Source organism: Acomys russatus, chromosome 22 (genome assembly GCF_903995435.1).
Source record: "Acomys russatus chromosome 22, mAcoRus1.1, whole genome shotgun sequence".
In the NCBI taxonomy this organism is placed as follows: domain Eukaryota; kingdom Metazoa; phylum Chordata; class Mammalia; order Rodentia; family Muridae; genus Acomys; species Acomys russatus.
In genome coordinates this window covers 2,194,342-2,210,190 of record NC_067158.1, presented here as the reverse complement: position 1 = coordinate 2,210,190, position 15,849 = coordinate 2,194,342, and the positions used below count along the sequence as shown (strand labels likewise).

The 15,849-nt window shown below is 44.0% G+C and overlaps 1 protein-coding gene across 6 annotated transcripts in view; it reads right to left on the bottom strand.

The window, feature by feature from the left end:
• Positions 1-14,667, bottom strand: part of Ccdc85a (coiled-coil domain containing 85A) — a 219,791-nt gene extending 205,124 nt beyond the window's left edge. For all 6 annotated transcript variants that reach the window (XM_051164826.1, XM_051164827.1, XM_051164828.1 and 3 more), the window contains exons 1-2: positions 14,042-14,667; positions 7,239-8,193 (exon numbers count right to left, since the gene is read on the bottom strand). In XM_051164826.1, coding sequence (XP_051020783.1) covers positions 7,239-8,193; positions 14,042-14,302 — 1,216 coding nt within the window. In that variant the 5' untranslated portion in view covers positions 14,303-14,667. The remainder of the gene's footprint in view (positions 1-7,238; positions 8,194-14,041) is intronic.
• Positions 14,668-15,849: the final 1,182 nt, after the last annotated feature.

Here is a 15,849-nt window from a genome sequence, read left to right as displayed (position 1 = left end):
AAGAAAAATATCAGATCAAAGGCCCAGAAAATATTACCAATAACAATATATATCTACAAATCCAGTCCTACAGAATGTTGTCTGAAAAGTACACATATGTCAGAGACTGATTCATATGGAGAGTCAAGAAGTCGTTCCTCTGATGAATGGAAGCAAAACAAGATCCCAACCACAAATACTGCAGATTCCATCTCTTATGCCTTAGCATCTCAACCAGAAGCATCAGATGTAGTGTGAAAATATGCTAGAAGAAAGAATCCAAACCAAGGAGGTTAACTAAAAAAAAAAAAGAAGGAAAGTGCACACACACACACACACACACACACACACCACCACCACCACCACCACCACCGCCGCCACCAAAAACAATAACAACAATAAAATAACAGGTCTTAACAATCACTGGTCACTGATATCTCACAATATCAACGGACTTAATTCCCTAGTAAAAGGACACAAATAAACAGAATGAATATGAAAAAAGGAACCATCCATCTGCTTGCTGCATTCAAGAAACACATCTCAACATGAAGGGTAACCAACACCTCAGGGTAATGGGTTGGAAAAGGGTATTCCAAGCAAATGGACTTGAGAAGCAAGCTGGTGTAGCCATTTTAATGTCTTTAAAAATAGACTTCAAGGTGAAATCTATCAAAAAATGAGGAAGGGCACTGCATATTCAAAGAAAAAAATCCACCAGCATGATATATCAATTCTTAACATCTATTCTCCAAACACAGCATACCCACTTTTGTCAAAGAAACATTACTACCACTTAAGTCACATACTCTGATTGTCAGAGACTTCAACACCCAACTCTCACTTCATCCAGACAAAAACTAAATAGAGAAATTCTGGAGCTAACGGACATTATATTCATTTTTAAAAGGCACCTAATAGATATTTACAAATCATTGCACTCAAATACTAAAGAATATACCTTCTTCTCAGTACCTCATGGAAATTTCTCCAAAATCAACCACAAACCAAGTCTCAACAGATAAAAGAAAGTGAAAATAAGTCTTTGCATCCTATCACATCACCATGATTTTATTGCAGAATTCTACTAGACTTTCAAAGAAGAGCTAACACCAATACTCCATAAATTATTCCACAAAATAGAAACAGAAGGAACATTGTTCAATTCATTTTATGAGGTCACAGTTACCCTAATACCCAAACCACATAAAGACTCAACAAAGAAAGAGAATTACAGACAATTGTCAACCAAATCCAGAACTACATCAAAAAGTTCATCCACTACAATCAAGTAGGCTTTATCGCAGAAATGTAGGGATGGTTTAACATATGATAATTAGTAAATGTAATCCACCATATAAATAAACTGAAAGGAAAACACCCACATGATCATCTCATTTGTTGGCAAAAAATCTTTTGAGGAAATCCAACACCATTTCATGATAAAGGTACTGGAGAGATTGAGGATGCCAGGGGAATGGCTAAACATAATAAAGGCAATTTACAGTAAATCTATAGCCAACATCAAAGTATATGGAGAGAAACTCGAGCAATTCCACTAAAAGGTTGCTCACTCTCTCCATATCTCTTCAGTATAGTACTTGAAGTTTTAACTGCAGCAATAAGACAAGCTAAGGAGATCAAGAGGATACATACTGTACCCAAAGTATCGTATCAGATGATGATATGACAGTATACATAAATGACCCTGAAATTTCCACTAGGGAACTCCTACAATTAAAAAACACTTTCTGAAAAGTTTCGAGATACAAGATCAGCTCAAAAAAAAAAAAAAGTAACCCTTCTCTATACATATGACAAACTGACAGAGAAAGAAATCAGGGAATCAACAACACCATTCACAATAGCCTCAAATAATATAAAATACCTTGTGGTAACTCTAACCAAGCAAATTAAAGTCATGTATGACAAAAACTTCAAGGATTTGAAGAAAGAAATTGAAGAAGATTATCAGAAAATGGAAAGATCTCCCATGTTTATGGGTTGGTAAGATTAACATAATAAAAAATGGTCATGCTACCAAAAGTAATATACAGATTCAATGCAGTCTCTGTAAAAATTCCAACACAATTCTTTGTGTACCTTAAAAGGACAATATTCAACTTCATGTGGGAAAACAAACAAAGAGAACAGTTGGACAATAGTAGGACAAGAGGCATCACCCATGCATGATTTCAAGCTCTACTACAGATCTATAGTAATTAAAATCACATGATATTGGCATAAAAGCAGACGCATCAATTAATGGAATTGAATTGAAGAGACAGATATAAACCCACACACCTATAGACACCTAACTTTTGATAGAAGCCAGAAATGCATGTCGGGAAAAAGAAAGTATTTTCAACCAGTGGTGCTAGTTTAACGGGATGTCTGAGTGTAAAATAATGCAAATAGATCCATATCTATCACCCTCAATTCCAAGTGAGTCAAAGACCTCAACATAAACCAGATACACTAAAACTGATAGAAAAGAAAGTGGGGAATATCTTTGAACGAATTGGCACAGGAAACAACTTCCTGAACAGAACACCAATAGTGCACGCACTAAGGTCAACAATTAACAAATGGAATGTCATGAAACTTAAAAGCTTCTGTAAGGCAAAGCACATTGTCAGTCAGACAAAGGAGCAGCCTACAGAATGGAAAATTATTTTTATCAATTCCACATTCAACAGATGGCTAATATTCAGAATATATAAAGAACCCAAGAATCTAGACAAACACCACAATACAATTTAAAACTAGGGAACAGATCTAAACAAAATTCTCAATAGAGGAACCCTAAATGGCTGAAAAACTCTTTAAACATGTTCAACATCCTTAGCCATCAGGGAAATGCAAATCTAAAACTACTCTGAGTCTCCGTATTACATCTCTCCTACCGGCTAATATGGAGAAAATGGAACATGCTTCCATTGTTGGTGGGAGTGCAAACTTGTTCAGCTACCATGGAAATCAAAAAGGTGGTTCCTCAGAAAATTGGGAATTGAATCATCTCAAGAGCCACCTATAACACTCCTAAGCATATACCCAAAGAACACTCCATCCTACCACAAAGACACTTGCTCATCCAGGTTCATAGATCTTTATTCATAGTAGCCACAAACTGGAAACAATGTAGATGTCTCTCAAATGAAGAATTAATAAAGAAAATGTGGTATATTTACACAATGAAACATTATTCATTTAAAAACCATGACATCATGAAATTTCCAGGCAAATGGATGGAACTAGAAAAAAAAATTACCCTGAATGCGACAACCCAGACCCAGAAAGACAAATGTGCTCACTAGTAAGTACACATTAGGTGTTAAGTAAATAATATAATCATACTACAACCGAGAGACCCAGAGATGGTAAATAACAAATAGGGCATTATTAGGGACATGGGGATCTCCTGGGAAGGGGAAATAAAATAGATATTGTGGGTGGACTGGGGGCAGGTAGGGATGGGAATCGGAGGGATCAGGTTGGGGGAAGGAATAGGGGGGAGAGGACAAGGAGAAACTTCTGGAGCTAGAGGGCAGATGCGGGTAATGATGGAACCCACCGGGGCAGGAAGAGTGTGCCCTGCCAGCACACAGTTTTAATGGTTCGGTCTGGCAGAGGTTAAACCGTCTTCCCAACTTGCTTTCACGTGCTTTTTGTTCATGCAAAAATATGCAAGGCCTTAATCCACATCACTCATATTTCACACCAACCCCAAACAGAGTGTCTCTGGAAATGACTCAGCCAATCTGCAATTCAGGATTAACTTCCTGGCTGGTTCTTATCTGTTCATACACCAATGAGTACAACAAATCGTGTGTAGATTTAAAAGTAGGGAAAAGTATGTTTTACCATCCATATAAAAAATTAATTTGTAATGGCAGAATAAATCCAAGTTACCAATGCCTAAGTTTACAGGTTGATGATCCGTAAATATCTCATTGTGCCACTTCATTTTCCAATTAATTATTGAAATAAAAATGCAATGCAAATGTGCTGGAATTACTCTGGTGAGGATATCAACTCTTAGCAGAAGAGCCATTACTTAAGAATGAAAACACTTACATACAAGAATTGAAATTGAAATATGAAATTTTTAATAATGTAACCATTATACTAGATTATTAAATCTAGTTAAATTATTAAACTGTTAAATTTTCAAGGTTATTTTTTACCTACTAAGTTTACCTGAATTCAGATAATGATAAGTCATGTGTAATATCATCTTTATCTGAAGGTTTACCTTTAAAAGCACTTGGCAAAAATCAACATCTTTTCATAAAAGGGACGTCAACACCTTGGAGAAGAAATGTGCCTCAGTCGGGTAAAAGCCATTGCAAACTCGTGGCTCACACCACACTCAACAGCTAAAGTGTAAGTTTTCCTCTAAGATGGCCACTCCCATCGCTCTATTTATCACAGGACTGAAAGCCCTTGTGAAGGCAAATATCAAAGACACCCTGATAGGAAAGAAAGAAGTGAACTGGCCAATGTTTGCTGATAACACGATTTTATATAGAATTCCCTGAATTATCTACAAAAACTTGTTAGAACTGGTAATCAAATTAGGTGAAGTCAAAACACATTAACCTAGAGTCTCTGAGTAAGTAACGATCCTCTTAGCTACTAGCTGCCATTCAACAAGGAAATTAAGTGGGGGAATCCTATTTATACTAGCAAAATGAACAACATGTAACAAAAATATCTAGAAAAATTGATGGAGGTTCTGTTAAGATGGGTTAGTAGAGAACAGAACTTGCTATACAGGCATAATGACTAGGTTCTAATCCCCAGCAACCATATGAAAAGCCAGGTACAGCCCAGCATATGTCTGAGAGCCCAGCACTGGGGTGGAGTGCAGAGGCAGATGGTCACCAGCCTAGCTCCAAGTTCAAGAGTCCCTATCTCAGGGGAATGAGAGGAAAGATACAACATAACTTCTGATGTCCTTCCTCTAAACTCCATATAAGAACATATATGTGCATAAGCCACAAAAATATACCACACTCATGCAATTATAAAGAGGTAAAGAACCTGTATACTGAAACTATAAAACTGATGAAATAAATAAAAGAAAAATAGAGATAAAGTAAAGGATATTCTATAATCATGGATGGGAAGAATTGATGCCGTAAAATCACTCTAAGCTATCAAAAGTGTCAATGTAATCTTTACCAAAACCTAAATGGTTTTTAAACATCTTAAATTAACATGATCTTGAATATCCAAGACAAGGTCAAACCAAAGAACAAATCTACATACATGGCATTCAATTTTCAAACATATTTGATCAACTGGGTTTGTTCGTTAGTTTGTTTTTTCAGAGTTGAAGACCAAGCTCACACAGGGCTTTGCACTTGCTACACAAACACTCTTCCACTGGTGCTGAATGTTTCACACAGACAGACAGTCAGAAGGAGTAGGCACAACAGGGTCACTACAGACACTGGCAAGATATTATGTATCTAAAAAATAAAAAACTGATAAGGCGAACTTCAAACATCCTTCCATAAATATGGCTAGTAAGCTGTATGATGGATATGCTAATTAGATTAATTTAAGCATGCCACATTTTATATATATATATATATATATAGTACCAATACACTACATTTTACCTAATAAACATATACAGTAATCTTTAAATGAAAATAATAGTAATGTTTTAAACACAATAAGATAAAAAATAAAGTGTAATTCTTTATTTAAAGAACCGTTTTGTAAGTGAATCACTTTTCCCTCAGTCTTTTGTTTTTAGAAAAGCTTCCTTACAATAGTACACAGAGTCACTTCTCAAGCTCATTAAAAGGTAATCAGAACTGGAAAATTCATTAATTTCACCCTTTCATTAACCCCTTTGTGGCCCTTGAAGAGAAGCATTACAACCAGTCACCCAGGCCATGATAGCAGCAAGCAAACTCTCTTTCTAAGTGACTTTGGTCTCTTGTGGAGAAGTAAGGGGCCAAAGCTGCCCATGGCCATCAGGGCACTGCTGCAGGGTACTGGATTCCCAGTGTGAACCACAAAGCAACCAGCAGCTCTGTATTCCACCCACTGGCCTTCCACTCAGGAGGACACTGGCTATGCTGAGGGCAAACTTCCAGCATCCGTTTCAGCACTAGAGAGAAGGGCGAGGATAAAATGAACTCCGCAGGTAAATCCCCAGGCACAAAATTGGAAATGTACCCTTTTGTGTCACTGCTGAAAACTGGCAGCCACCTCCACCCCTGCCTGGGGCTGCTGTTCACAGACTCTGGAGCAGATCTCAAATAGAATGGTAAACCTCAGATATCTAGAGTGGAAACCCCACTGTTGATAAACACCAACCATGTCCACCCCAACCCGAGCATGGATAACACAAAAGAATGGGAGGAGGGGAAGCTTTTTTATTTTCTTTAAGGAATGATTTCTTTTTAAAGTTCGAAGTGGTTTCAGAACCAAGATGCAGAAATTAAGCCTCTCCTGGAAGGTTTAAGAGCTGTAGTAAAACGTCTCCTCAGCAAACACAGTGGATGTTCCGCTCTCAAGCCTCCAGACAGAGCACCGTTTTAAACAGGCACATTTAAATGACCCAGAAAGATGTCTCCTGCACTGTAAGAGCATCCTGTTCAGTATGGTTGAGACTTTGGATAACAGGGTGATAGGTTCTGAGGGAAGGAACCATTTGCTGCATTTTAATGCAGATAAAGATCACTGGTTTACGCTACCAAGCCAACAGGAAAATAAAATTTTAAAGTCAAGATAAAGGCAACATGCATGAGTACACATGCAAACCCCATGGAGTCCGTTTAGGAACATGGAATTTCTTGGTTGTTTTAAATATTCATTTCTTCCTGATATAAGCTATTCACTGGATTCACCTGGAAACCGTGCCACAAGAGATAGCTGGTAGAAAACAACATATAGCTAGGAAAAGTTTCAAGGACAGAGACACAGAATCTATTTTTATCCAAGAGAGAACCAATTTCTCCCTGGCAACTCAGCAGCCCGGGAGGTACAGGTCACCTTTCCTCTGTAACCCCTCACACCCAAGCTACTGCTGACTGATCGTTGTCGAAAATGAAATAAATAGGGGAACGAGGAGAAGAAACACATGATCAGTATTCCGGGCAAACGTTAGGTGTCCTACCTACCCGCCCCTTTAGGCAACGTTCCCTCTTCTTAATACTGCTGGAGATCACCTCAGCATTCATAATGGTCTACTGAGTTGCCAAGCCAAAGCAGTTCCCCAGCGCGTACTGACCCACCGTTCATGCCACTGTAGACATTCCGGTGATGGGGTGATGAGTCCTCTTGAGCCTGCCGCCGGAGGGTGCCCTCCCTGCTGCCCGCGCCGCTGCCTCCACCACCACCTACATGTTTGTGATCAGGGCTGCCTCCATAATGCTGTTTAAGATGCTCTGGGCTTGTTCCCCTGGGTCTGGGGAGGTGCTCCAGGCTCCCACTAAGGGCATGTTTCTGAAGATGCTCAGGGCTCCCTCCACTGTGCCTGGCATGTTCTGGGCTGCCCCCTGGCCTGTGCTTCTGGAAATGCTCAGGGCTCCCACTCAACACGTGCTTAGGCAGCATTTCTGGGCTGCTCCCTGGATGAGGGTGCCTCTGTTGCTCTGGGCTGCCCTTGCACAAGGGCTTGTGGTGCTCAGGGCTGGGTCCTTTCAGTGTTTTGGGGTGATCTGCGGTCCCGGAAGCCCTGGGTTTGTGTAGATGTTCAGGGCTGGTGCTCCTATGTTTGGTGTGCTCTGGGCTGCCCTCGCTCCGGGGTTTCTGTAGATGCTCAGGACTGCCCCCACTGGCATGGTGTTTGTGGTGGTCTGGACTGTCAGTGCTGCCTGTACTGGAAGTGCTGCTGCCATCACCCACATCCCGCACATAGGGTGCAGCGGAGGCAGCCAGCTGGCACAAGCTAGCCTGGCTGTCGATGGAGCAGCGGCTGCCGGCACATCCTGCCCCCTTCTCCTCATCCAGCAGCACGCAGAGCTCCTTGAGCTCCATGTTCTCCTTCACCACTTCTTCCTGCTTCGTCTCTAGCTCCTTCAGCTTCTGCAAGTATAAGGCCACTTCTTTGTGCATCACTCCAGCTGTGTAGCGACCCAATCTCTGCCACTCTCGGGACACTCTTTTGCCTTTCTGCCGGTCATCATCCAGGAAGCAGCACAGGTCCCTTAGTTCCTGATTGTCTTCCTGGAGTTTCTGGTTAATATCCTGAAAAAAGAGACGGAGTTCAAAGGACGCAGACAGAAGAGAGGGTGTGGAGCCTAGACCTTCGCTATGGAAGGCCTTAGAACTGAAGAATACTTACTGCAGCTCTCCACCTCTAGCTCCAAAAAATATTTACTTTATGATCCATAACAGTAACAAAATTACAATGAGGAAGTAGCAACGAAAATAATTTTATGGCTGGGGTCACCACAACTCGAGGAACTATATTAAAGGGTCTTAGCATTAGGAAGGTTGAGAACCAGGGAGTGTCAGGTGAAAGACCACAGAAAGGTGAAAGACTGAAGTTGACCACAATGTTAAGCTATAGGCATTGGTTATGTTCGCTATGGGATACTCTACCAGTTGCTCTATTCAGTTTTTCACCCCCCAATGTTTAGGAGGAAATAATTATGGGTCTTACAGAAGAACATGGCCCTCAAGGAGCGCCACTCTGGCAGCAATTGGGAGCAGCCAGTTTATAACAGTAAATAAGTCTGGAGACAAGATGCCCTTGCCCTACACTCCAGAAACAAAGATAGTGGACTGGTGGCTCACATAGGTAATCCCAGCAACCTGAGGGGCTGAGGCAGGCGGTAGCCACCCTAGGACTTCAAGGCTAATTTAGGCAGTGAGTTTCATGACAGAGAGAGAGAGAGAGAGAGAGAGAGAGAGAGAGAGAGAGAGAGAGAGAGAGAAGAAAGGAAAAGAGAAGAGAAAAAGAGAAAAGAAAGTTGGTTGTGCCTTGTGACTGGTGATAGGCCCTGAGGCAGCATTTCTTTTCAGACTCAACAGGGCAAGATCAGCCCAGTCCCCCAGCCACTAGTGAAAAGCACAGCACCCCTAGGGACATTTCAGTCCACCGTGTCCACCCTTACTGCCCATACACACTGGAAATTCACCCAGGCAACTCACACTTACCATAAACCAAAGCTGTTCTTCCTGTTCTAATACTTCTCCCCAAATTGCTCGTCTTAGCAAACCTCACCTCCACCTGTTGATCTTTACAGGAATACAGGGCCATCCCCGTATCTGCTCCCTCACCTTCCATTTCTGAGCCAAACAAACCTTTAGGACTTGGACTTCCAAAAGTTAAACTTTTTATTCCTGCCTTGGAAGCTGTAATTGCTTCCCACTGCCTATAGAACACAATGCAAAATCCCTCAAGGCTCACACAGCCCCACATGCTCTGTCTCTGTCTACTTCAAATGAATAGTGATTCATTTGTTCACTCACAAAGAGTTAGTAGGCACTGATTAGGTACTAGGTACCAGTGCAAATGTCAGGAATACATTCACAAACATCTAAGAGACCCTAGGACCCAGGATCCCACAGCTTTCCCTCTGTTAAAGAGTATCAAAAGGCAAGTCCAGACAGAGGTTTCATGTGTGACAGATGCTATGGGAAAACCTGCCCTTCCTCCTGCCATCTACCCCTACCTTGTCTTCTGTCTTCTGACTTCCCTCTCTGACCTCCAGCACACACTCCTTGCCAGATGGGTCTTCAAAACCATTTTCTGCATACTGAGCCTGCCCTGAAACACCTCGGGTACCTCCCTTTGCCAGGGAAAACGAATAAATCCCTTTTCTATCAGATGATGCTTATGCATTCAGAGTAGAAAATATCAAAAAAAATAAATAAAATAAATAAATAAATAAATAAATAAACAAAAAAAATAAATAAATAAAATTAAAAAAAAGAAAATATCTCCTTCTTACCACTATGAAGTTGACAACATGAGCACTTCCTCTGAGAAGTATCCTCTAGAACCATTATACCACCATGATATGATGAATCTCCTACCCAGCATGCAAAGCCTCTGACATACTTGAGCATCCGCCAGACATCACTTTCATCTCCTTTCACATGTAGAATCATGACAGTGTGAGAAGCAGATGTCTGATCTCTGTATATGCGACACATTCATTGTGCTATCCTATGTACAATGGACACAACACACATTGTGGACATGAAGATTTTTTTACAGCTCTAGGCCTATAGCCCAAAGAAGCTACAGCTGGATCAACTGAGAAAAGAATCTGTGCTGTTTTTAGACAGCCCCTGTTATGTTGGCATGGGTGTGCAGTTGGAGGGGGTAGCTAGCCCTTGATACTGATGCTTTAGAGGAAATCAGAAATTTTGGGTATTCAAAGAAAATTATACCAAACAAAATCAATCTTGATAAACTTCAAAATGTATTCAACATTAGGTCCACCCAGGCATTTGAGATGAAGTTCAAGTTGTGTTGGTCTTCATTGAAAATGAATTTCTACCTGAAAGCTCTTGAATTTGTCAATGCCTTAGCTGTTCTTGACTTATCTATAACTATATTGCACAGGACAACTGTTATCATAGGCTTTCCTTAAGAAGTGAAATGGATGCTTTTCTGACATTGCAGAGCAGGTGGTCCATTCACATCTCCCAGTGACTCCCTCTTCCTATTATTAATGTTCTTAGGAATATTATCTGTCTTCAGTGTTGATCCATTTTCTTCACCCTCTAACAAAGCCACCAGCTTGAACTAGTACCCTTATGAGCTAGCTTCTTCAAATATGGCATATTAGGATATAGACTTTCTTTTTTTAAAAAGCACTAGATGTCCTTTTAGCATGCCATTTGCTATCATGATGAATTATTGTCCCATGGATTCATACGCCCAAATAAACTCTTCTTTTTAAGCTACCTTGGTCATGGTGTTTTATGACAGCAACATCAAAGTAGCTAACACAAGAGAAAGTGGTGAAATTAATATAATCAAGGCAACAAAGCTACAGCTACTCATCCTCCGAAGCAGTCCCCACCAGAATTCTAGGCTCATCAGTACAAACAGATGCTTCTTAGATGCTTACAGTGTTAACATTCTAACCAAAATATCCTGCCACCATGACTTGATGTCTACATACGAGACACAAAGAATATCCACTAAGCCTTTTCTGGACAGTACACACCTGTGTGACCTTGATGAACTCAACTCATTGGTGTCTCTGTGTCTGTATAATGTTTAACACTCATGAACTCACATGTATTATTGAAATCCCAAATGGAACAGATCAGAAGGTTGAGATGAAGGGTCAACAGCTTCCCTAAGTTTATCAAACTGTATAATGGTACTCCCACCTAGTCACTTCAAAATAGTTAGATATGATCTTTAAAGACAGGTCACAGAGAGAAGTAGTGGTTCCAATTAGCCAGCATTTATAGTCTTCAAGAGTATCAAGCCCTCAGACCACCCACAAAAAGGAATCACTTTCTTCCAGTTAAGACAAAAATAACAAAATATATCTATGGTTCATTTAGTCAGGCACACTCATGGCTTACTATGGGATCCAGGGAAGCTCTGGTACAAACTGATGAACAGAAGCAAGGAAACTGACCTCAAAAAAAAAAAGAGCCTTCAAACCACAGTGCACTTAGGATAGACAACAAGCTTGATGTCTACCATATCTATCACAAAAGGGGAGCAGAATCTGCAACAGAAAGTGACCTGTAAGGAGTGAGTGATGTTCTGGGCGAATGTGTGCTGATACCATGGGCACCGCCACGACAAGGACCCTAATGGTCCCATGGAGGTGGCAAAACCTTCCCCATGTGAGGCTCAGAAGGACGGCAAGGCCTTCCTCAGGCCCAAATATGAATGTTGACAGTGTGTGCAGAACAACCTATTGTAGTTTCACCAGATGTAGGGACCTTGAAGACTGCTCCCATATGGAGATTGCTCCTATGGAGATTAGGCAAACCTTCTTCCTTGTTAATATATGTATTACACTCACCTCCTTGTTCACCTATATGCAATAACTCTGCCTCCCTGGTCAACTGTATATAAGAAACATGCTGAGCTTGAAGGGTGCCATAGCTCTATTCCTCCACCAGAGTGAGCATATCTCACCTGATCTCAACTTTTCTGTGTGTCTGTGTGTTGCTGTCTCCTCCTTTCTCCATCTCCTTGCTGCCCCTAGTTGGGGTTCTGAGGTCCAAGCCATGCAAGAACAGCATAGCAACCAGCCTTCATCACCTCTAAACTTGCTAAGGAGGTAGCTCAAAAGCCTTGCAATATTGGGTCATGAATCCAGACCTCAAAGTTGCCTACTTGGGGCAAAGTTGCTCTTAACTGTCCCAAGAGCTATTTCTCCAAATGAGGCTGCTGGAGGGGTGGCCACACAGTGTGATGCTCACACCGCTTCTCCACACCCTCTTCTAGACTTGCACACAGTCGGTGTACCCAACCTGAAAGAACTCCCAAGGTTGCCTTGAGCTGTTAATATTAGTTCTTCATCTGGGTGGAATCTTGAAAAAGGTAATTAAAGACTCTCCCAAGGCACAGTGTGTTTCAAACCATGAAAGAAGACTAAACTGGAGCATCACAAAGAGGCTATTGCCAAGACTGATGACAGCAACCACCATATTTTCCAGCATCAGCATCCCTGCATACTGTTGTATCTTATTCTCACAACACCTTTAGGAAGTAGATCTTATCATTCACATTATATCGATAAAACAAGGATCTGAGAAACGAATTACACAAGCTTACCTCCCTGATAGGTGAGCGTTCTTAATTCCAACGTACTTCCAAGACCATTTTCCTTCTACCCTAGCCTTCCTCTCATTTCCCCAGGGAGCCTGGTACTTAAATAAATACTCCATTAGTAATAGATTAAAACGAGAAGGATTTGACTGTGGGAATGTTCATATCTGCACCTACTCTGGGGAGTGTGCGACACTGGGTTTGGACCTGCGGGAGCCATCTCCACTGGGGCTCACACATAGGTGAGCCTGGAGCATCCGGTCCTTCACATTTCTCAGTACCCCAGAATCCCAGAGTTGGAGCACCAGGAGACTGAACAATTTGTGCCTGGAGGAAATTTGGTCCCCGGGGTTCCTAACATTGATTTCGTTTGTGTCTGGCTTCCTATAAACAAAAGCAGAACAATGAGAGGAAGGAATACCAGCAGGCACCAGGCTAGCTGTGAGCAAGAGGAAGTCTGCAGTGCACAGCGGCAGGGCGGTTCCTGGCGGCGGGTCTGCAGCAGCCTGGCTGGCACATTGGAGCTCTCCAAAGGGAAAAGAAAGTTCGTGGGTTTGGGAACAGACCTGGCTCAAAATCAAAGTATCAGCAAGGACACTTACCCGGAGCTCTCTACACCTGCCCCCACCCGTGCTTACTAAAATTAATGTGGAATCCAGAGGGAAGAGCGCAGGGAAGTAAAGCAACTCCAGGTGACGCCAATTTTATTACAGAAGAAAATCATGGGAGCCAGTAAAAGACTTGAAGGCAGAAATCACTCTCACCTGCACCCAGCACGGAGTCACACTCACACGGGCCCTTGGTGGGAGGTTGGGGATGGGGGAGGGACCCGAAGCTTCTCTACTCTTCCCAGCAGTGGTGTCCTTTCTTTGCCCTCTGTTCTCCAGAAAGCTAGTGGCGCCAGAGCAGCTACACCCGACCCCTAAAGGTGAAGATGTCCTCGGCTGGCAAGCTCGCTAGTCTTCTCCCATGGGGTACAGTAACCTAATTCCTGAAGCATCGACTTTCTAGGTTTCTTGGGACATTAAAGTCTCCTTGTACTCACCGTGCCCCTTTCTGACTTCTGGCATCCTTGGTTCCTATTCTCTTAGTCTCAGAAGCATCAGAGAGAAAGCCAGATGCCAAGTCCCCATAAGAAGAAAGGCAAAAGCCTCCAAAGTTTGGAAAACTTTAAAGGGCTGGAGATGGGGACAAGGGGTGCTACTAGGAGGAAGGAGAAGCTCACCTGTTGACGGAGGAGCGAAAGTTTGATTCCCCCCCCCCCCATCCCACCCGCGACTCCCAGATCACTGCCCCGCCCAGCCCAGTCTCCTATCTAGGCCCAGTACTCACCTTGAGCCCTCGGATCTCGCCTAGATGCAGCTGCAGGCGGCGGTTGACCTCACGAATGAGGTTGCTGTGGTCCAGCATCGCGCTCACCTTCTCGGCCTCCGCGCGCCTCAGGCTGCGGATCAGCTCCTCCTTGCTCCACTGAAGCAGCTCTTCGTCCGTCACTTTAGACAGATCCTCCACGACCGTGGCTGCGGACACGCTGGCCGGAGCCGAGGGACAACTTTCCGCCGCCGGCGCCGCGCCTCCAGCCGCCTTCGACATGGTATCCGCGCAGCGGCAGGTGCGAGTGGGTGTAAGAGCCGAAGCGACTGGCGAAGGCGCGGGAGCGGCTGGGCGGCCTCCGCCCACACCCCTGTGTGCTCGCAGAGTCAGCGGCACCGCCCGGGGACCGCTGCGTGGGGACGGCGAAGATCGCGTTGCGCGGCCATCCTACCTCTCCATCCACTCGCGCGTACCTGCCGAGTCCCGGGGCCCGACAGCCGTCTGTCGGTGGCTGCAGTGGTCCGTCCCAACTCTGCGCAAGTCCATGGTGAAGGGCGCCGGAGAGCGGGAGCGGGCGGGGACACCCAGAGGGTGCCTCAATCCCCTGCCCTCTCCTCCGCCCAGATCCAGACAGTCTCCCCCCCCCCTCACCCCCCACGGTCTGTCACACACACGCACAAGCCCTTCTCTCCCCCTTGCTCAGCCGGAGGCTCCGATGCTCTTCTAGATGCCCAGGGCTTGCTCAGCACTCGGTCTTCCCTAGGAGACTGGAGAGCGCCGAGCCCTTCCCCGAAGGCTTGCTGCCGCCGGCTGGCTGCAGCCCTGCCTAGGATCCTAAACTGTTCTAGAAAGGCTTGGGTTTTCAGAGCCCAGAGGAGGAGGGGCGGGAGTTGGGGAGCGGCCGGGAGAAGGGGCTGGTGCCCGGGACGCCTGCATCCCGCAGCGCCTCCAGCTAGGGCTAGACGCAGATGCCGCTCAGCTGCTTCCCGAGACCCAGAACACTTGGGTGCTGTGCTGCCAGGGATGGCTGGGGGTGCGGTTCCCAGAGCACAGGGGTGCGGGTGGGGCTGGAATCGAGAGCAGGTGCGGAGCAGGAGTCGCCAGGGCCTTGCAAGGCTCGAGCGCGCCACCAAGTGACTGAAGATGGTCCCCTTCCCTCCACCTCCGCAAGTCAGACTCCACTCCCTGAGATGAAGGAGAGGCAGCCTGCTGACCAAAATGAGAGACATTCAGTACTTGGAAGAATTGCAGATGCAAAAATTCGAGAAAAAGACCTATGAACAGCTAGCTGAATATGCTTCGGGGAACTGGAGAAGAGGGAAGAAAAACATTACCAGAGGTCACAAAATCTTCAAGCTCAGAAAAACAGGGGACACCCACCCCATCCCTAGGCCTTTGTTTTCTCTAAAAACTCACCACCTCATGAAAAAGCCTCCTCTGGCGGAAGTACTGGACGTTTTAACCATTCAATTGACAAACATCAAGGCCTTTAGAAAAAATAGCTTCTGCTTCTCCTGGGGCCCGGATTTTCAGATCGGCACACCTGGTGCCCTTGGCAAAGCAAGGCTCTTCCGTAGAAGAGCTGAAACACCAACCAATACTTACTGAGCTTTCTATTTCTCTATGTCGCAGGAGAGGCTGGCCTTTGATGGTCCTATCCAAATGCTCTGGGTTCTACGTTTGGGCTAGCCTCTGGTTACGTACAGTACAATCCTGTTTGCTGAAAAATAAATTGATTTTCCTGAAGGATTGGATGCACGAGGCCCTGACAATATAAGGACCAGAAATGCATTTAAGTGACCAGGAGCAGCTTCTTGTCAGAACCT